This window comes from Agelaius tricolor, unplaced genomic scaffold (genome assembly GCF_023055355.1).
Source record: "Agelaius tricolor isolate 1412-34295 unplaced genomic scaffold, bAgeTri1.0.p SCAF_35, whole genome shotgun sequence".
NCBI lineage: Eukaryota > Metazoa > Chordata > Aves > Passeriformes > Icteridae > Agelaius > Agelaius tricolor.
In genome coordinates this window covers 5,309,695-5,330,015 of record NW_027269295.1, presented here as the reverse complement: position 1 = coordinate 5,330,015, position 20,321 = coordinate 5,309,695, and the positions used below count along the sequence as shown (strand labels likewise).

Here is a 20,321-nt window from a genome sequence, read left to right as displayed (position 1 = left end):
CCCTCCTCATGTTCTGCCCTGGCTTCTCACACACACCCTGAACTGTTATCACAACTGTCTGTCTCTGTAAATCTGCCCAAGTGCAATCAATAAGTGTTGCTGCTTGTGACCCAGACAGAACAGCTGATCTGCCAGAACAGCTTCACAATTTTACTCATTACAGATCTCAAGAGCACTTGTGAAGCAGTTTAATCACCATGTGAGACAAACAGGGGCTGTTCTGACTTTTATAGACCAGGAGACCAGAAAACTTAAGCTCAAAACTAGCAGAAAAAAGGTCCAAACCAAAACCACACATGAGTCTTACATTCAAACAGATTTCTTTCCATACCAGCTGTGTTTCTATGGTCACAAAAAAGAAATGACAAGATTTATAAAACTGACTGTGTAGGAAAGGCTGTTCTATCTGGGACCTGCAATAGCTGTCACTGACATTAAGAAATTAAACAATAAAATCAGTTGGCTGGGGTCACCCAGAACTGCTTAAGCTCTGAAAGAGACCTGTAAAAGAGAACCAGATGCAACTATAGTGTGCCATCCCCCTTTCTTTAGTACAAAAGGACTTCTGCTTTCTTCCTACTCCCAATCCAGTCATCTGTCATTTTCAGGACAGCCTGGAATTGTCAGTTCAATTACCTCTCAGTTTGGAGAAAAACAAAGCAGATGCTGCTTATTACAAAAAGGCAGAATTGCTCTCTTTTGTGAAATATATCACTTATTTTTTATAATTAGACACTGAATGACGTGCAAGTCCCTTGTTCATTAAGCAGTACACAGGAGCTGGCAAATAATGTAATTCAGCTAAAATGAAATACTATCTTCCCTTCAGCTTTGGTAAAGGTGGTGGTCAACTCAACTACTCCTTTTAATTTTTAACTCAGTCAGGTCTTGTATCAATCTTCCCCTTTCAATTCCTTTTTTCACTATGCACATTATAATTATAGTAATTTCTTAGCATCTGTTATGAAATATGCAGGGGGGAGGGAATCAGACAAACAGCCACTGCCTGTTCTAAACAATACAAAATATTCTCGCTGATTTAATTATATTTAAATTATTTTGCACAACTATTCAGAAACTCTACTTGTCAAATACTGATTAAAATGCAACTTCAATACTTTGTCAGAGAGCTTAACTAAAAACAAAGACAAAGAAAGGTTTGGGGTTTTTTTTGCATACAATACCTGCTTTAAAGTGATCCTAGTGAAATTCTCATGTCTGCTCTCCACAGCAGCCACCCTGGTGAGGACTGACTGAAAGGCACATACAGGGAGATCAAATAGTCCCGTGGATGTGCCGGGCTCCTCAAGCTGCTCCAGGCGGAAGCTCACGGCAAGCGGAGCCCTGGCTCTGCCCATGTGCTGCGGCCCCAGGGGGAGCCAGCAGATCCCTCCGGCAGATCCCTGCGCTCACACGTGGGAGCACGCAATGAAGGTTTTGCAGACTACCCACATAGGTTTGAGTTATTTCATTTCTATGAGCTCACTTCCACCAAAATTATATAGGAGGCCTTTACATGGTGTAACAACTCCAAGAAATATAAGGATGTGGAGGAAAAAAGCACTCAAGGAATAGTTTAGAAGCTATTTAGAAGCGAGTATGGGAAGTGATCTTAATTTGCAGGCAAAATTGACTGATTTGTGGTTTCCTCCATACCAAAATACTGCATTGCTATAAACATCCAGAACGAATATTCCCTTGTTTACCATTCATTCACAATTCTGCAATATTAAACAATGGAGAAGATGATGACTTGAGCACTGTGCTGTAGACCAGGTCTTTACAGCAAAGTTCTCAGGTCCAAAAATCACACCGGCTTAGTGCCTCTTGAGTGCTTCACAGCATTTGCCTCGAGTTTCCCTTTGTCACCCTCTCCTAAAATACATGGAAAAAGTGCTCTCTGGACACCTGTCCTATTTCTGAATCTGTAGCAGCACCAGCCAATTCAAGGGTGTCTCTGCTCCTCCAACCTCCCCTGTAATAATGCATTTTGATGTTTTTCATTTATTCTCAGCACTCTGCAAGCACGAGGTCCCTGAGGTGAGCAGTTAGATCAGGTTTACCAAGGAGGAAGTGAAGGCACCAACACGTTAAAGGTGCAGCCTGCCAGTCCCTGTAAGTGAACATTTCACTGACAGAAATTCTATACACAGTGTACTTGTGAGAGAAAACAGAGTTTATTAGGGGCTTGTTTAAGATCCACAGGGAATCCACGTCAGAAGCAAAATAACCCTTATTCCAGATCTCTGTTCAAGATGTATCTTTACTCTGACCTTTTACTTAAAACCTTCAACTAATTAAGTAGATTTTATTGGGTAGAACAATCTAAAGAGGAGCTAATGAGATGCTTGTGCAGCACTAAGCACAACTCATGATTTTGTATTATTGCAATTGAAGTAGGACATTTATCTTCTTTCCCTTCATTGTACCGTCTCTAAACTACACCATCAATTCCCCACATCTACCATTTTGTTTCCTTCTAAGTCACCAAAACCACTTTCAGCATCACTCAGGTGTTTTGGGAGTTTTTTGTTAACTGATTCTAAGGAAGTCTTCTGAGTAACAAGCTCAGAAAATCCAGGAATTCTGTGACCTTGATTCTCCTCACTGAAATTTAAATTGTATTTGAAAGAGCTGAAATCACACCCGTAGAATCCTGCACTGTGTGTATCCAGGCACTGTCAAAGTAAACTGTCTCAAAGGAGTATGGAGAAGTTCTCAAAATGCTACATTCTTAAACTGCATCTGCATTGAAAACAACGCAGAACTTAAGCTCTTTGTACAAAATTGCAAACAACTGCACCAGGCTTTGGCATTTGTAGTTTAGCAAGCTAGTCAAGATGAGCTTTGTAACAAAATATCGCACATGGGAACTGCCACATCGCAACTCGGGATAATACAAGCTCTGTAATGAATTAAAGGAATAGGAAAGGAGTTAAAATTGACAGACAGACATCTTTTCAATTTACTACAAATTCAGAAGTCAAGCACCAAATGTCTGCAGGCAGAGACACAGAAGTGTCTCTGTCTCACACCTCTGACTTCCTTTCCAGATTCTGCAGAGGCTTAGATTTCATGTGAAGATTACCGGCTGCCTGGGTTTGTGTGCTCGTCCCTGCCATGGTTTCCTGTGCACCTGGCACCCTGCGGCCGCCTTCACCTCATGGCTCCCAGTCTGCTGGTTCTCTACACCAAAAGTGGCTTTTCAGCGGAACATCTGCAGGTGTCACCCTCCTCTTGCAGGTGTCACCTCCTCCTGCAGCGGAGTCCCCTAAAAGGGACTCACCTTCTCTCTCACCCCCTTCCCTGGGGCACCCACCAAGCCCTGTCATTGATGAGGGCATGGAGCCTCGGGCCATGGACCGCCCTCGGGCCCTCTCCATGCCCTCCCGCGTTCCTTTCACCACAAAGTCACTTCACTGCCCCCCACTACCGTCTCCACGACGTCTCCCTAGGAGCCGTGGGGTGACCCTCGCCCTGGGTCTCCGCTCCGCCCGCCGCCCCCTCGGCGCTGCCGCCCTTTCCCCTCAGTCTCCCCTCACGGCCGGCCCCGACCTGCTGCCAGGGCGGGCTCCTGGCTTCGCGCGCCACCCCGGCCCAGCCAATCAGCGCTCGGCGTGCGGGCGGCCGCGCGGGCTCGCACCAACCAGAGAGCGGCTTCTTGCGGCGGCCCCGAAGCGCCCCCGCGGGCCCCCGGCGCCGGGGCGTCCCGCCTGCCAGTGACCGAGATGGCGGCCCCGGCCCCGGCGGCGCGGCGGGCGAGCGGCCCCGCCGGCAGCGCCCGGCGCGGCGGGTGAGTACGGGCCGGGCGGCGGGGCAGGGCCGGGCTGTGGCCCTCTGGGGAGCGCGGCCGGCGGTCCCCTCCTCGGCTGGGGGCTGCCCGCCACGAGGGGGGAGGCCCGAGACAGAGCCCGCGGCGGTCCGCAGCCCTGCGGCCCCACTGCCCGCAGTTCGTCGGAGCGTTACCCAGCGGCTTAGGAGGAAGAGGAAATTAGAAAAGGACACACAAAAGGCAGTCTAAACACATGATGGCAGCTCAGCGCACCGGCGGCACCTCTCCCACAGCTGCTGGACAGGCTCCGGCTGGCAGCGCCACGGAGCATCCCCGGGGCACCGGGCTCGGACTATGCCCCCGGGACACCGGGCTCGGACTATCCCCCCGGGACACCGGGCTCGGAGCATCCCCCCGGGACACCGGGCTCGGACTATTCCTCCGGGGCACCGGGCTCGGAGCATCCCCCCGGGACCCCGGGCTCGGAGCATCCCCCCGGGACACCGGGCTCGGACTATTCCTCCGGGGCACCGGGCTCGGACTATTCCTCCGGGGCACCGGGCTCGGAGCATCCCCCTGCGACACCGGACTCGGAGTCAGGCCAGGGGGTGCCCATCAGCCGTGTGTGCGCTTGGGTAGCTGCAGTTTCAAACTCCGCATAAAGGTTTAGTGTCTGGTCCCAAATTCTGGCCTTTAGGAGCTTTTCCTGACTCCTTCCAGCCGGGATAGCAGCATTTTCTCAGCCGGTTCTTTCATATTGCTTCACTCCTGTGCCTACTTCAGCGCAGTGTTGTGATCAGCAGAAGTTCGTGGCACACTTCGTTTTGTCCCAGATGTCCACCTGTTTCAATTCTCAAAAGCTGTGATCCACACAGTTCTTGCTATTTGTCTGTTTGGGAGCTTTTCATTGTCAGAATAACAGAGGCTGTTATTGGTAAGGAAAAGCCTAACAAATCCCCTTTAAAAATACCATTACATAAAGCATACCATTACATACCATTACATAAAGCATGAGAAGTTTGTCTTAGATGATACTATCTACCCAGAAGATAGAGAGAAAGGGAAAACCCATAAACAGGAGTGAAGAGTGTTTTAGTACACATTTAACACTGAGTTTTCACAGGAAATCTTGTACCACGGAAGAGTTTCCTTAAGTGAGGCTTACCAGTGTTAAAAGTTACCAAGATAATAGCAGAGACCATAAGCATCCATCCATCTTCCTGAGGCAGCTACCAAGGCATAGATACTTTCATGTTTTCTCAGGAAAGGAAGCTACTAAGGACTGCTTCTTTAAAATCCTATTCTTTCCCCCAGCAATTGTAGAAAAAACTTCCTAGTTGAACAGGCAGCTCACACACAATGGGACACAATGGAATAGTAGCACATGAGCTCCATGAAACACTTTAAGTTACTTAGAAATGCAGGTTTCTATGTAAACAAACTGTTACTCAACAGCTGCTGTACTGCATTAATCTACAGGGCTTGCTCAGATGTAGTAAAATTTGAATACCCTAGCAAGCAAACTAAATTTGTTTTCCAAGAAGTCTGCCTAATATAGTCATACGTAGAAATAGTTACATGGTGCTGGTTTTGTGCAAGATATGTTTTATTCTTTAGAGAAGTGGTTTATATTTCCTATATTTTAGTCAAGCTTATTGAAAAAAAAATTACATAATATTCCTCTTAACCATGACCTTTTGAACAAACACCTTGCCAACATTTTTTATCTGATGAGAGGATTAAGATATTAGTGCTTCTAGCCTCAGTCGCCAAACAAATGAATATTGGTACTGCAGGTGGAAGCAAGAAAACAAGCAAGAAAACAAGCCTTTGTCCTCTAATCTTCACATTACAGCTCTGTTTACATCTTGATCTGTCAGAGCCCTACCCAAATTAGGTGCTGGAAGCCACTGCAAACACTCAGACCAACCTGCCCCAGACACAGCCCTGAGAAAGTGTGGGTTGGGAGGGTTTATATCCCCCTGTGGCTGGCTGAGCCTGGCTAGGAGCAGAGCCAGAGGCCATGGGGGATTGGCCAAAAGGGTTGGGTTGAGTTGGCCAAAAGGGTTGGGTTGGCCAAAGAGAGTGACCTGCTCAGGCAGCATTGTCCTGCACTTAGACCTGTGGGAGCAGGGTTTGCTTTGGATTGGATGGGTTCACATCTGTGATAATGTATGTGTTTGAACACTAAATAGTGCAGTGTGCATCTCTGGAGTGCTCTTGAGTGAAGACTGGGGGGAGATTCTTCAGGAGCTGTAGGGAGCTCCTGTTTTCCTTTCACAGTAGAGTGAGGCAGCTCACTGCCCTGTTTCTAGACACAGCTCATCCTACATGTGTTCATCATAAAACTTTCATGGGGCTTGTGAGAATAGCAAAACACACAATCTGTGAAGCGCCTTTCCTAGGTCAGGGCTGTGCTGTGCTTGGAATGGATTTGAGTTTGGTCTGAATGGCTCTCAGGTGCTGAGTCTGCTCTGGGAAACTCCAGAGAACACCTTCCCATTGGCACAGTGTTTATCAAATATCTCCAAATGGCAAACACTGGTGTAAGAATACTTTTTTACCCATATTTACTATAAACTATGAAAACAACACCTTTATTTATAATCTAGAATTAAGAGGAAAAGCTGCCCTTTTGTTTCTGAGTCAGTGTATATCAGCAAAAATTGATTTGCTAAAAGGTCCTATAAATGCAGCACAAGCTTTTTAAATTTTACTTTCTTTCTGTGGTTTTCTAACATTTCAGTATTATTTAATTTTAAATGGAGGTAGTTATACAATCCTGGTTACAATATCATGATGATGAATGACAGCTGTCACTTTTGTAGTGAATTCTTCCATAGATTTGCTGTAAAAATTTATTTTCAAGACATTGTGCCACAACATCTTGACTCTACAGAAGCTGTAGGGGCCCTTCCACCTTTCAGAATTGTGCCTTTTATTGCATTTTTCACTTTGATCCAGACTCTCTACATGCTGTGACTTTCTGTGGCAGGCAGTACCTGAAGCAGAAAAAGTAAAGGAATCCTTTAGTTCCCAAACACACTTTTTTCTTTTTACCAAGTAAGGAAAAATGAACACAGCAAATACTTCTCAGATTTACAATACCTTAATTTGTAATAGTATCAGCCCCTGTGGAAACAGTAAGGTAGACTAAACTAATTATATAATTCTTTGATCATATTCCTTTTGATAATTGCTTCTCAGCTCACCAAAATGAAATTAAAACAAGTGTTCTTTCACTTGTGCAACATCTTTTTTTATCAGTCTTAATCTTCCAAGTAAACCAAAGGTCTTACAAGTGTGCCAAAGCAATTCCCTACTCCCCTTCTCCCTCTTTGTTGCTCAGGTTTCATTTTGAGCAATGACTCTCTTTTGAAACAGTCCAATGTGCAAGTTCTGAATGTGCTTGCTGGAGAAATTAGGGAGGAGTCAGATATTTTTTATTAGAAAATTCTCAGCAAGTAAGGTTTAAACAAAAAGTAATTTCACCTCCAAGAGGCACAGTTGTCAATGGATGACACTCAAAAGTTCATTTCAAATTTAATCCTGTTTGTGATTCAGTGCAGAATAGACCTCTCTCTGATTCCTGTCATTTAGGAAGGGAAGCAGAGACTGTGTGAAATCAGCTCCTGATTCTTTACAGCCAGGCTCAAATGAGATATGTGACTGCTGCTGGGTTGATAATACTTAGCACATATACAGCACTATTTCAGAGCATCTCACTTTACAGATACTAATAAATTTATTTCACAGTCTTCCTCTGAAGCAGATATGCTTATTCCTATCTACAGTCTGGGGTTATTGAGGCAGAGAATGTTTAGCTGGCCCAAATTCTGACAAGTCTTTTTTCACAGGCAGATACTGAAGCCAAGAAGTGTGTCTGCCAGCTCTCTTGCTGTAATTATTCCATGCTCTCAGTGAGTCTCAAAGCAATTGACAGTATCACTTGGTGCACCTTTGGAAGGCCATGTATCAGCAAATGTCCCCGTGTTGCAAATGATCAGGCAGACATCAGCTCCTCATGAGTAGGAAGGCCGTATGGTTCTGCTGATATCAAAACAATCAGCTTAAATCAAAGCCATTTTCTCCAAGGCAGCTGCTTTTTTTGGTTATTATCTATTCCCCCGTGTTTCTATTCTTGGTTGACAGATCAGGCTTCTGTTCTTGAGGAATTCACTTTTGGCAGCAAGAAATGTTCACACTCCCCATCATTTTTCATAGACTAATCTGTGTTGGGAATTTTCAGTAAATAACATAAAAGCATCAGTGATTGAACACTTTAGGGAAAATAGTATCATTAGGTTGATTTATTTTTCTCTCTAAAGACAGCAGCTTCTAAAACATATTTTTCTTTTCAACTGTCTATTGGTTCTATAATTGCCTGATCTTTCTTTGCTAGTTGTTTTATAAGTTTGGTAGGTAATATATCATGCTGTATAGTTTTTTATTAAAATTCAACACTGCTGTCTCATACTGATGGTTAAGTGATTTGAAATCCTTGGGAAATCTGAGCCATAGTATTTTTACCTATATAAATACACTGGCTGCATAAGGCATTGTTATTCAAGAGATGATCTGGTAAAGAAAAGGGTGAATGGGCCCTTGCAGAGTTCTGCTGTCCAGAGGGATGTTTCAAACACTTGTTGATACTCAGATTGAGCTACAAGACTTGCTCTTTGCTCATGGCACTTCCAAACTGAAACAAGTTAAGGGGGGATGTGGATGTATTTTCCAATCTAAAAAGGATATCAGGCACACATAGCAACCCAGGCACAGAACTCACCCAATCATGTAAAATAGAGATATTCTGAGGTGGGTTGCAGACCTCTCCCCACAGCTGTGGGATAACCACTGCCTGGGTTTGGCATACAGGACTTCCAGACAGTTGGCTTGTTGTTAAACATTGGATTATTTGGTGAACCCTATCCTGGGTTTCACTCTTGCCCAATGATTTGGAAATATTTGTCAGGCTGAATGCAACATGATGACACTTGAACACCACATCCAGCCATTCCCAAGTTTCACAAACTGCTCTAGGCTTGAAGGAGAATGCAGTGTGCTGGGAAAGTGGAAGGGATAAACTGCCTGCACTGGAAGCTTGTGGTGTCTGATTAGAGCAGCCACAGCTTCAGGCATCTCTGATTGTCTGCAGCTGAATATTTGACACCCTCCAACATGTCCCAGCAAAGCAGTCCCACTTCATTTCTGTCCTGCAGAGTGTAACATGTCGACGTGACTAATTGCCCGGGCAGACGGAAGAGAGATAAGAATAGGGAGGACAGAAGGAAGCAGATATTCCAGTGTGGAATAGCAGTGCACAAAACTAGGACAGGTCCAGTGTGTGGAGAGTCCCTGTAGCAGGGTAGGGATGGAGGTGGGAATTGCAGGAGTCCCTGAAACAGAGGAGTCTGGGAGGGGAGCACACAAGGACTTTGCAGAGTGAGTGGATGCACAACTCTGCAGATTTGCAGGCTGCCTCCAGAATTTATTAAGTTGCTGCAGCCTCAGTGTGTGAAGCTATTTCCCAAGTATTTGCAAGATCTTTGTAATGCATGTGAGGTGTTTAGTTGGAATGACAAAATTCTTGCAGTTTTATTTTGATAGATTCTGCGTTTAAGAGAAAGTGTGCAAATCACATCTTCAATGGCTCCAGTGCCAGTCCAGGTGCAGAAATTGAGGAAGGTTGATTTCTCATCGTAGCTTGTCTTTGCTGTTGGCTTCAGTTACCCCAGTACTAAGATATCCAACCTATCTGAGGTTAGCTGTATTTGGAATTTTGGTTCTAAATGAAAATCCTTTTTAAAAGTAGGAAAATTAAACATTCTCCATGTTCTGTGTATCCAGATTGGCCCAGGAAAGACTTGCCTTCTTGCTTTCTCTGTGTGAAATGTCTACAGTCTACCACTGCTGGTACCTTAAATTAGGGATGTGAGAAAAACTAAACTGCTTCTGGGCCGGTCAGTGTGTTCAAATTTTGAAGAAGCCCTGAATATGTATGATGATGAAGCAGTGCTTTGTGCACCACTGATTATTTTCACAAGCTCTTGTTATGTTGTCCATTACAGCTTTTGAATTTCTCTAAACAGGAAATATTCACTCTTTCCAACCAATCCTTTGTATTTTTAACACCCTTGGTGTGTTTCCTGCTTCCTAGCACTGAAGGACTCCAGGATGGTGTTCCTAAGCATGCAGATGATGTGCTGTGAACTTCAGGGAATGGCGTGTTTTGCATTCAGGATCACATTTCAGTTTGCTGCCAGAACCAGGATGTCACTGAGGGCAGTGCAGAAATCCTGCCTCCTGCCCAGCTCAGCCTCCTGCCCTCTAGCCATAGCCACCCACCCATGCTGGATGCTTTTGAAATCCAGATCCAGAGAGAAATTCAGGCTCTTAGCTGTGTTTGAACAAGTGAGAGCATGGTGCATAAGTCTTTCAGTAGATCAGCTAATGAATCTTATCTTGGAGGGGACTAAAAGGAAGGATCATGGATTTATCTTAGTCCTTTTATTGTTAGTGACTGTTTTCTCCTTAAAATCATCTTGTCTTGCCTTGCCTTATACAGAAGTCACTTTCAAATTAAAGGCAAGATACTGAGGCTCTAAACTGCTGTGTGCAAAACACACAAAAGTACTTTTTCTTCCTTCCCACTCCTGGCCCTTTGCTGGGAGCTCTTGGTCAGCTTCACTCCAGTAACTTTGTCTGATCTTCCCTTTGCAGTTGCTAATTGGCCTGGCAGGGATATGAAGTGACTGAAAATAACTTTATTCCCTCATTGTGTGCACATTGAAAGGGTCACAGAACAGAAAAGTAGGGCAGAGTCCAGACTGGTGGCTCATGCTGACCAGCCTGGTAGCCAGAAAATGGCACTTGGAGGTGCTGGTTGTGGTTCTGCAGGCAGGTCTTTGATAACCAGCACTCTGAATATTGAATGCCTGCTCCTTCTCCCTCAGAATGCAGGTGCAGGATTGCAGGAGAGGAAATACTGATATCTCACTGCAGAGTGGCTTTCTGAGTAAGCTTTTGGATGCCTTTTTTCCTTGAGGTTATGCAGCATTGTCAGAGCTGGGTGACTGCCACAAGGATGGGATCTCTAGAATCCTTCTCTGAAGAAGGTAGTGTTGTATAAACCAGAGTAGTAAATCTCAGCTGGCAAAGGCCAGTCCTGTTATATCTAGGAGGTGTGTGGGTGGTTTGGGTTGATTTGCATATCTAGCTGCTTCCTTATTTATTTGGATTTAGGAGAAATATATGTCCAAGCCCTGAGCTTCTGTGTGAGATTAAAAAATAGAACCCAGAATTATTAAACAACAGAAAGACTTTCCCAAGACAATCATAGCATAATCTTATAGTATCATGTTGTGTTTATATTTAAGAGAGTTCTCTGGAGCAAGGTACACCAGAAAAGACATTTTGTGGAAGGAGAACAAATTTGTGCCATGGGAAGTAGAGGAGGGTGAGCTAGAAGAAGGAGGTGAATTCCAGAGCTGCTTCCTACCTCCATTCTGTTAGAGTCACACTTTTGCTGAAAAGAGAAGAGGTCTAGATCTGTGGTCATCTGGCAATGTTTTTAGGAGTTTTGGCCTACTTACTGGTGATCAGGTCCATGCTCAGCCCAGCAGCACAGCCTTGTCAAAGCTTGGATGTGATGTTCAGCAAATGGAAGAATCATTATTGCTGGCTCCATTAGAGATTAGCTGGACAAAGCTCCTGGTAGATAAGAGTAACAAGACAAATAGCCATGGATGACAGCTTGCTCCAACACCTGGTGGAATCCAAGCTTTGTCAGCCTTTTTTTGGAGGGTTGCCCAAAAGCCTGTCAGGACTACAGTCATACTCTTACTCTGCACTGCAGGGAACTTAATTCATCTATGGATGTTAGATTTTGGGGAGAGTTAAGCTAACTTAACTTCTGAGTTATGGGGTGGGTTGATGCACATTAGAAAGACTTTCACCTCCCTAGTTCTCCTTCTTTTAAGGACCAATCCTGTAATTTGAATTTTGTGAATTTCATCACTTTCTTATCCTAAAGGAAGTGATGTGGGAGACTTGATTGCTTCCCCTTCTGTTTCTACAGATGGTGATGTGGTAAATGTAGCCAAGCTCTTCTCTACCTAGGAGACATTCTCCCCTGAGGAGCAGTCCCCTTTTGCTGGACATGCTTACAGAACTGCACAGCCATGGACCTCAAGGAGAAGTGTCAGGTAGGTTTGATGATAACAGTCACACCCAACTTGAGTGTTGAGTCCTTTTAAATGTCTTTATTATTTTGGGTCAAGTTTCACATGGTGGCATTATTATATAGAGGTGTGATCCATGGTTAGTATGGAAGTTGAGAGTTCTGTCATTGTCACATCCCTGTGTCGGCAGGGAAATCCTTTGTAGGGTGGGACTGAGGCACCCCAGTGGAACAGCACAGGTGGGTATCCTCTGTCACACCTGCAGTGTCTCTTTTGAGCTCTAAGCTGGGGCTCCATTCCCAGCTGACTCTCAACTCAGCTTTACTTGAAAGGCTGAATTCACTGAAAGATTTTAAACCAGGGCAATGAAATCATCTGAGTCCAGTTTTGCTGATGGTAAGTTGGGGTGTCAGCCAGCTCTGGTGAGAACAGTCTTGGCTTTTCTCTCTGGTGTCCCTTTCCCCACCACACCATGAGCTTTTGTCTGTTGGCTGTCTCTGTTTTCTCCATGCATCACTTCCTTGCTGTTTTGTTTGCAGCAGTGAGAAATTGTGTTGTTCATTAGTGCAAATACCTGTTAGGGACTCACTAGACCAAAAGATACTACAGCAGTGTGACTTTTAAAGGGCAGTTTTTCACATCAGCTGTGGCACTTGCCTACTCAACTGCTTCTTTGCTGGGTTTCTGCTCTGAGCTGTGCCGGACAAGGAAGGCCTGGGCTCACTCCTTCCCCAGCCTCTTGGTTCTGGAGTGCTCAGAGGATGTGTTTCACTTCTGTTGTTTTATATCAAATTGCTTTATTACCATGGAGTTAACATTCCAATGAGGACAATTATCTACTTGTTATCTTGTTTGACATCATGGGCTAATCTGGTATTGATCATTTTAAGAGATGATGCAATTACCACGGTGTGGAGGGGTGTGTTCTGTGTAGGATCTGAGGGCACCAAAGAGAGCAGGGCATAGTGGGGACACTTTCACTGTAGGTCACTATATTTGGCTCACCTTTCTCATATGACATTCTCTACTCTACAGTGCAGGAAGATCATATCAAATTGCTGGACTGGCAGCAACCTTTAAAGGGCCTATTAGGAAAATGTCCTGACAAGGAGGTTACAGGGGGAATCATGGTGTTCTCAAGTCCTAACCTCCTCTCCTGACTGCTTGAAACTTTTTCTCCCTCCTTTCTGAATGGGTATTAAAACTGAAGGCAAGAGGTCACCACAGTCTTTTAAATAGGAATTAAAAAAAACCCCACAGATACATAAAGCTGCATTTTACAACTTATTTTGTTTGGATTCTGAGGAAAGACCATGATTTTATACTTGTTAGCAACCCTAAGCAGGAGGCCTGTCACTAGATGATCTTTAAGGTTCCTTTCAATCCAAACCATTCTATAATTATTATTTGGTGCTAAGGAGTTTGCTCTTTTGTTTTTTTTAATTCTGCATATCCTCGTTCCACCCCATCTAAGGTGGAATCTCTCTTCCTTCCTAAAGTGAAGAACTTGGACACATGCACAATGATAAGGGAACAAATTAACCTGCTTTGTAACCTCAGCTCTTTGTAACCTCAGCAGTAAGTTTGATGTGCTAGGTTTATTTTAAAATGATAAAAATAAAATGAAATCCATGTGAAAACATCAGTCCCAAATCTGGCTGAAAGCAATCTCTGCAATATATGTGTGTGTGATGGAGAGTGAGAATTCCTGGAGCAGGAGATGTGCTCAGAGCACTGCTGCAGCACACTCAGCTGTCACTCAGATGAGAGACTGAGTCCTCTGGCTCCAGTTGGCTGATAAGCTCCCTTGTCAGGAATGGCTGAGGATCAGAGTTTGTCAGGTGTAATGCAGGCTGCCTTCCAGTTTTTGCCAGAAGCCAGACACCGCAGAGAAAGGCAGAGGGTATTCTTCTTAAATTAAATGTGCTGATATTCTTGTTCTTTCTCCTCCTCCTCCTCTGACTTTTTAATTTTCTGTGTATTTCTGAAGTGAATTTAATCCTTGTGAAAGGTGCCAGAATCTCTGCTCCAAGACTACTCAGCACATACTGAGAGAGCAGCACTGATTGCTGCAGGACAGTGGGAGGCTCCTGAGTTTGGGTTGCATTAGCCAGAGGCTGGATTTGCAGCCACACAACTAATAAAAATTATTGACATCATTCATTGCACAGTTACCCATAACAACTGAGCTGTATTGTCCCAGTGTAATTGCTGCAGCCTGGATACAGCACTGTGCCTCCTGGCCAGAGCCTGGAAACGTGTTCAGAGAGCCTGGGCTGTGCTCCCCATTGCTCCAGCTCCAGCACTGTTGGTCCTTGTTCCAGGTTGCCTAACAACAGCTACAGCCCTACCTTTGGACTGAAAAGTAGCCCAAGTCCTTTGCTATTTCTCATCCTGCCAGTGACTATGTCTCTGTGTTTATTCCCTGCTGTTCTTCAAAAGCTCAGCACTTCATCCAAGGGCTTTTTCACAAACTGATCCTTTTTCCACAAGTGTCTCTCATTTATGCTGCAGATTTTGCATAGGTCAGTCCCTGCCTTTATACTCAGCCTTCTATTCCAAGTCCCAGTTTTATCTTCAGATCCCAAGTTTTTGTCTTCTGCTCTTTCATTATATTATTTGATGCACAAGTGCATATCCAAATGCACTTTCTGATACCAGTTGGTATCAGAAGGAAGCTAGATAGTACAAATTACTGCCCTACTTAAACACTTTAGAGCAAGGTCTCTTAGCAGTGGGATAAACAAGAAGCAGCAATTTTATCCAATGCCATTTGTGTCCATGACCAAAGCTGGAGTTTTGAGGTTGGGACCTCTAACTGCATGAAGCACAAGGATTGTTCCTGGTATTGCACAAGCAGGTTGTTTTATTCACTTTCATTCAAGTCTTCAAAAGGTACAAAGCCATGGGAAACAGATCAGCAAGCACTATAATAAAGAAGGGGTCTTACAAGCATATTTATTGTGTGAGGGTTTATCCACTCTTACCCATTCTCCTTGTTGATATTTTTCTTTTTTCTCTCCTTTTTTGTGTTGAAAGGAGTAGATGAGTAGTTCCTTAGCAGGCAGGAAAGAAAAATTGTGCCATTAGGACATTTTCTTGTTTTTTTAAGTATAAAATTGTTGTCTAGGAAACAAAATGCCCTACAGAAGGATAAAGGATGTTTTGCCTCTCTCTCTTCTGCTTTCTCCTGAAGTTACATTAAATAATTACAAAGTGTCTGCTTCCCTTCAGCTTTGGCTCTGGGAGTTTAGTGAGATTACACACCCATGTGTAACTCAGTGCCAGCACACCAGTGATAACCAGACCTTGTGTTGGTTTTATTGTGAATATTAAGACCATTTAATCTCTGCCCTTCTGGCTTAAAACACAGAATATGGGCTGTGCCTAATGAGGCATTTGAACCTCAGAAAAGGAAAGGAAAGGAATTGAAGGGCTTGTTCGGGCAGGGTAGGTGAGTCCAGACACTTGTATGTGGTCTTCAGAGCTGCACAGTGTGCTGAGACTGGAAGCCTTGGCAGTGCCTGTCCTGTTTGGTACCAGCCATTGTAATCCTTGGCAAGCTACCACCTTGAGGTGGTGCTTGACTGGGCCAATTCTTTACCCCTTTCTGTGTGGAATGAAAGCAATTGTTTTAGTGATTGCTCTGCAGAACTAGGAAGCCCCAGACAGAATTAGGACAGCACTGAAGTAGGAGCTAAATAAAAACTCACTTATAAAGGTGCATCCCTCCAACAGTGGGAATGAAACATTCCTGCAAAAGATGAGAATGAGAGGGCTCATTCCTTCTTCACCTTTCTATCCCCTTGTTGTTTTTCCACCCAGCCCTTCCCTGTCTACACTTATCCTTTGCCTCCTGTGTGCCATGCCCAGGTAAATGTGGAGTCCCATATGGTGAATGTACCCTATTAGTTCAGATTGTGTGTCTGAGGATGAATATGGGATTCTGAGAGGGGTTTTTGCAGCATTCTTTATCAACAAGAGAACACTTCAGACAGGACCTGTAACCATCTCAACTTGTTTAAATAGCAAATACTTGTATTTTTGAATTGAGCTTGAATCCAAAGCTGTGGAGTTATCTGTGGGACAGTTAGGATTCCAGGGTCTCTTGGTCTCAATTTAGTCTTTTTCCTTGCCTACTCAGGTGTTCCTTCCTGTAGTATATTTTATAGCACTTTGTCCTACCTAATTTGCCATCTGCTTTTGCACAGACCCCTGTCTGTCAGCATCATTGCTTCCTGTGCATGCATATGCAGCTCTGCAGGCAGTGAGCCCAGGGATCCTCGCTGTGTCGGCTCCATCTGATGAATGAACCATTCTCACAGACATCTGGTGCTATCCTGGGCAAACTTTCTTCCCTCTCTGCTTTTTTCTCCCCCTACTTCCATCCCTCATCCTCCTTGCTCCCCCACCCCCATCGGCCGCCTCCTTTGGATCTGCAGCGTGACTGGAAGCAGGCTGAATTAATCAGCAGACTGGTGCTTCACTCTGCTGCTTCTGTCTCATTCTCTGCGGCGTTGGGCTCTGCACAATCTTGCTCCCTCTCCCTCTTTGCTCTCTCATTTTTGGAGAGCAGCAGCAGTGCAAGTTGCTGGGGAAGTGGTGCAGGAATTTAGCCCAGATGCTCTTCAAACAGGCTGATCTCTGGATCCCCCACCAAGGCAAATGTCGCAAAGTAAGTTCCTCTCCCTTAACATTTAATTTCAAAATGGCTTTCCCTGTCTCCCTCCCCAGTCTGCATCCTGCCTGATGTGATGGGGCATGAAGAGCTTTGAGGTTTTGGGGGAAGGTTATGGCAGGACATGAAACAGAGAGTGATGATTTTAGCTAGGGAATAGCTTGTTTTTGGCAGTGACGGGGAAAAGAAACTGTTTTAAACTGCAGTTTTAGCCCCAGGACCAATAGGAAGATCCACACAGGATTTTAGCTGCTGACTCCTGCTCTGCTGCCCCTCTGCTTCATGGCTTAAATTTGTCTGTTGCTTCTATAGGCTTTGATCTGTAACTGTTGAACCTCCTCATCCCTGTGGATCTGTCTGGCAGTGTACCTGCCAGGCTGGATCATCGCTTTGGTCCCCAAAGTCTTCAGCTGAAGAATGGGGATGGGAAGGAAACTATCAAGGGGATGAAAGATGTACTGAAGTTCTGTGGATTTCTGAGCATTGCTGGCCTCTGGTGGGGGGGCATTAGCATTCCCTGGAGGGAGCTCTGCATTGGCATAAAGCACTACTGTGTGTTGAAGCCAGGATAAATACAGACTCCTAACTGCTCTCTGAACTTGGAGGAGTAATGCAACTGGCTAAATTACAGTAATTAAAGCTTAATAATTGTGTAGTGTTTCAAAGTGCTGCATAAACCCTGCCCCTTCCTGCCAGCAACCTGGTGGGACAGGTAACTGTGGTTGGGGATTGGTTGCTCCAAACAGGAATGTACAATTCCGAACTGGGCTGTTTCCTGGGGAGCATCTGCCTCTTTCTCTGCTGCTGGGCTGCTGCTGGGGAGAAGCAAAGTGCTGGGCATTGCATTACCTGTGTAGAAAGGTTGATTGTGCCTGTTGGCATCTTTACTCCGTGCTTTATGGAGAGCATAAAATGTGGATGCTGTTGCATGGATTAAAATGGACCCTGTGCACAGCAAAGTGCATCAGTGATTCAGGCTGGCGAGTGCTGCTTTGGCCACATCTCAGAGCTCTGTGCTCCTGCAGCTCTGTCTTTTTGCAGGGGGAATCTGCAGGCCCTGTTAGTGAACCTCAAAGCATCCACACTGGAGCCCCTGCAGGCGCCCAGTTACCCAACTGGGGAGGTTCCTTTGTCCAGGGGCAGCAGGAGGTCTGGGCTGCCTTTCATCCTGGGCTGCATGGGGTGGGGAGGAGACAGTTGCTGCCTACTGCTCTCTCCATTAACTTGGGCACTGCTGTGCTGAAGACTCTGCTTGTTTCACTTGATTTGAGACCACCGACAGCTAAGCTGAGGCTGCCAAGCTCACGTCAGGTGCATTCAAACCAAGTTTAATAGCTGTGTTCCTCATGCCTTCTGGTGCTTTTCCCAGCATGTCCAGGTTTAAAGGCAGTGGTTCCCACAGAGCATGGTCCGCTTGGTGGAGCTGCCTGAATTGTGCAGATATCAACATACATATCTTTTTCCTGAGCTTTCAGTAGCATTCAGGTGGGCTGGTGAATGTTAATCTTCACAATTACAACAGTTGGTGGGGAGTCAGTAGCCTCCATAAGAGAATGAGAAACTGAGGCACAGAGTATCTGATTTTCCCACTGTCTTGCAGAAACCAGTGGCAGAAGAAATTAGAGAATCCAGCTGTCCTAAAAGTCCAGAGTCTTAATCAAAAATTCATCCCATGGAATAGGAATGTGTCAGGGGGATGATTGATGTAGCCTTGGTCATTAGAGAAACATTCTTGCCTGGACTCAGGGAGTCTGATCTCTTAGAAAGAGTAGCCAGGAGAGCACCAAGAAAGACAGAAAGCAAGGCTGGGACCAAGCATGGGGTAATAAAGGGAAGTTTCTGCCCAGACTGACTGATGGGTTGGCCCTGCTGGTTCCATCTGTGTCACTCTGTAGCAGGGATGAGCCATTTCAGACAGTCTGAGCACTAAGTCAGCAGCTGCAGGTGTACAGGAGCTGTAGCATCCTGATGGGTGATTTGCTTTAGAACAAGAATAAATCCCTCTCTAACACTAGGCTGCTGTATGAAATGCTACCCCAAGAAATTGTGTATTGTCATGTATTTGATGTCTGTCATCCTCTCTGATGAGACCCAAAACCATACTTTGTGCCATATTGTGACTTACCCTAAACAAGAATCTGACTTACAGTAATAAATGCAAATATATTTGGTGGAGTTACTCCTTATTGTGTGTTTTTGAACCTGTGAATAATGCTTACAATTTCAGGAGGTGTAATCCCTGAAGTAGATTAATCACTTGCAAAGTGTCATTGGTAAATTAAAAACTGCCTTTTTTTTCTGCTGAGGAATGCAAAATAGCTCCCAGGAAAAGGAAGAACATTCTGCTGCCCAGTTTCCCACCTCCAACTGTTCAGATCTGAAAAGCAGTTGAGTAGAGGTGTTATAAAAGGAGTGCAGCCTGGAAAGAGGGAAACAGTCTGACAACTGCCTTGCAGGGGTTTGCACCACTCTGAATCAGAAGGGTGGATCTGCAGTCTATGAGAATTGAAACTTGTAGCAAATATTTTGTATTCTGTTCACTTATTTGCCTAAACAGTCTTTGTAAAAGCAGTTACACTCAAGTACAGCAGTCTTGGTAAGAATCCCTTATTCTGCAAGGGACTGAATCCACAGAGGATGGAGGATGATTCAACCCAACTTGCTTTGGAAAGCAAGGAATATATTTGTGTTCCTGTATTATTAAAAAAATATTTGGCACACATTATATCAACATTTACTGGTACAACAAATAAATATGCTACTATGGATGTGTAATGGCTGTGAGAAAATATAAGAGGACTTAAATATATTAGTATTTTGTGTCCATTTCTCTGTACACATTCTGGGATCTACTTCTTTGTTCCTCTGGAAGGAAGCAGCAAGACCTCTGTCTTTCATCAGGTAGCAGAGAGTGTGAGATGGCTGATAAACTTTTAAGGTAATTTTAAACGATTCTATGTGTAAAAGAACAAGATTGGAATTTTAGGAAGAGAGCTCAGTGGTGAATTTGTGTGAGGATGAAGGTGGGCTGCAGGAAGCAGACATGGGTAGGTGGTGTTGCTCGGGAACAACTTCACGTTGTGGGAGGAAAAATCAGAAAATAACCACACTTTTCCTACCTATCAGCCTGAAAATGCTTCTGCAACCCCTGAGGAAGGCAAAGAGAACCTATTTGCCATGAGCCAGGCAAGGCTATGGATTTAAAAAGCTCCTGGGTTTTCACAACTTATTTACCCCTGTCAAACTGTAGGGGGTCAACCATAAGGACAACGCAAAGAGAAGTCTAAAGGTGCTGTGACTCCTCATCTCCTGCCTCTGAGCTGCTTCTTGTTTCCTTCCTGAAGAGCCAAACCAGCTCCTAACCCTGGGCATTTGCAAGATCTATCTCAGATTCCCTTTTCCTAATGTTTTCAGCTAAGCAGTAATTCAACACGTAGAATATTTACTACAAGTGGAGAAATTCACACATCTTTTCATGTTCCCATCCAGTCCACACCTCAGCACATTCATTGCCTCTAGAGAATAAAACCACATGCACAAAGGAAATGTCCTGCACTGTTTTTCCCCTAACAGCCACCCCATAGATCACAACTCTTGGGAACCCCAATATGATCCCAAAGCAGAAGAATGCAATCATCCCCTTTTACCTGGCTCCAGCCCTGTCTCTCACACTGAGGCTGGGATGGCCAGG

At 44.7% G+C, this 20,321-nt stretch overlaps 2 protein-coding genes across 4 annotated transcripts in view; one reads left to right on the top strand and one right to left on the bottom strand.

The window, feature by feature from the left end:
• GRB2 (growth factor receptor bound protein 2) overlaps nucleotides 1-1,359 on the bottom strand; it is a 55,333-nt gene extending 53,974 nt beyond the window's left edge. Inside the window, exon 1 of the mRNA XM_071452555.1 lies at nucleotides 1,185-1,359. The gene's annotated coding sequence lies outside the window, so the exon portion shown is untranslated. The remainder of the gene's footprint in view (nucleotides 1-1,184) is intronic.
• A 2,292-nt stretch (nucleotides 1,360-3,651) lies between these two features.
• The window catches only part of TMEM94 (transmembrane protein 94), a 51,254-nt gene continuing 34,584 nt past the window's right edge, over nucleotides 3,652-20,321 (top strand). For 2 of the 3 annotated variants that reach the window (XM_071452925.1, XM_071452923.1), the window contains exon 1: nucleotides 16,405-16,627. In XM_071452925.1, the coding sequence (XP_071309026.1) occupies nucleotides 16,574-16,627 (54 nt within the window). In that variant the 5' untranslated portion in view covers nucleotides 16,405-16,573. Of the gene's footprint in view, nucleotides 3,794-11,849; nucleotides 11,977-16,404; nucleotides 16,628-20,321 lie in introns of those variants that run through there. The other variant, XM_071452924.1, reaches the window with a different exon arrangement.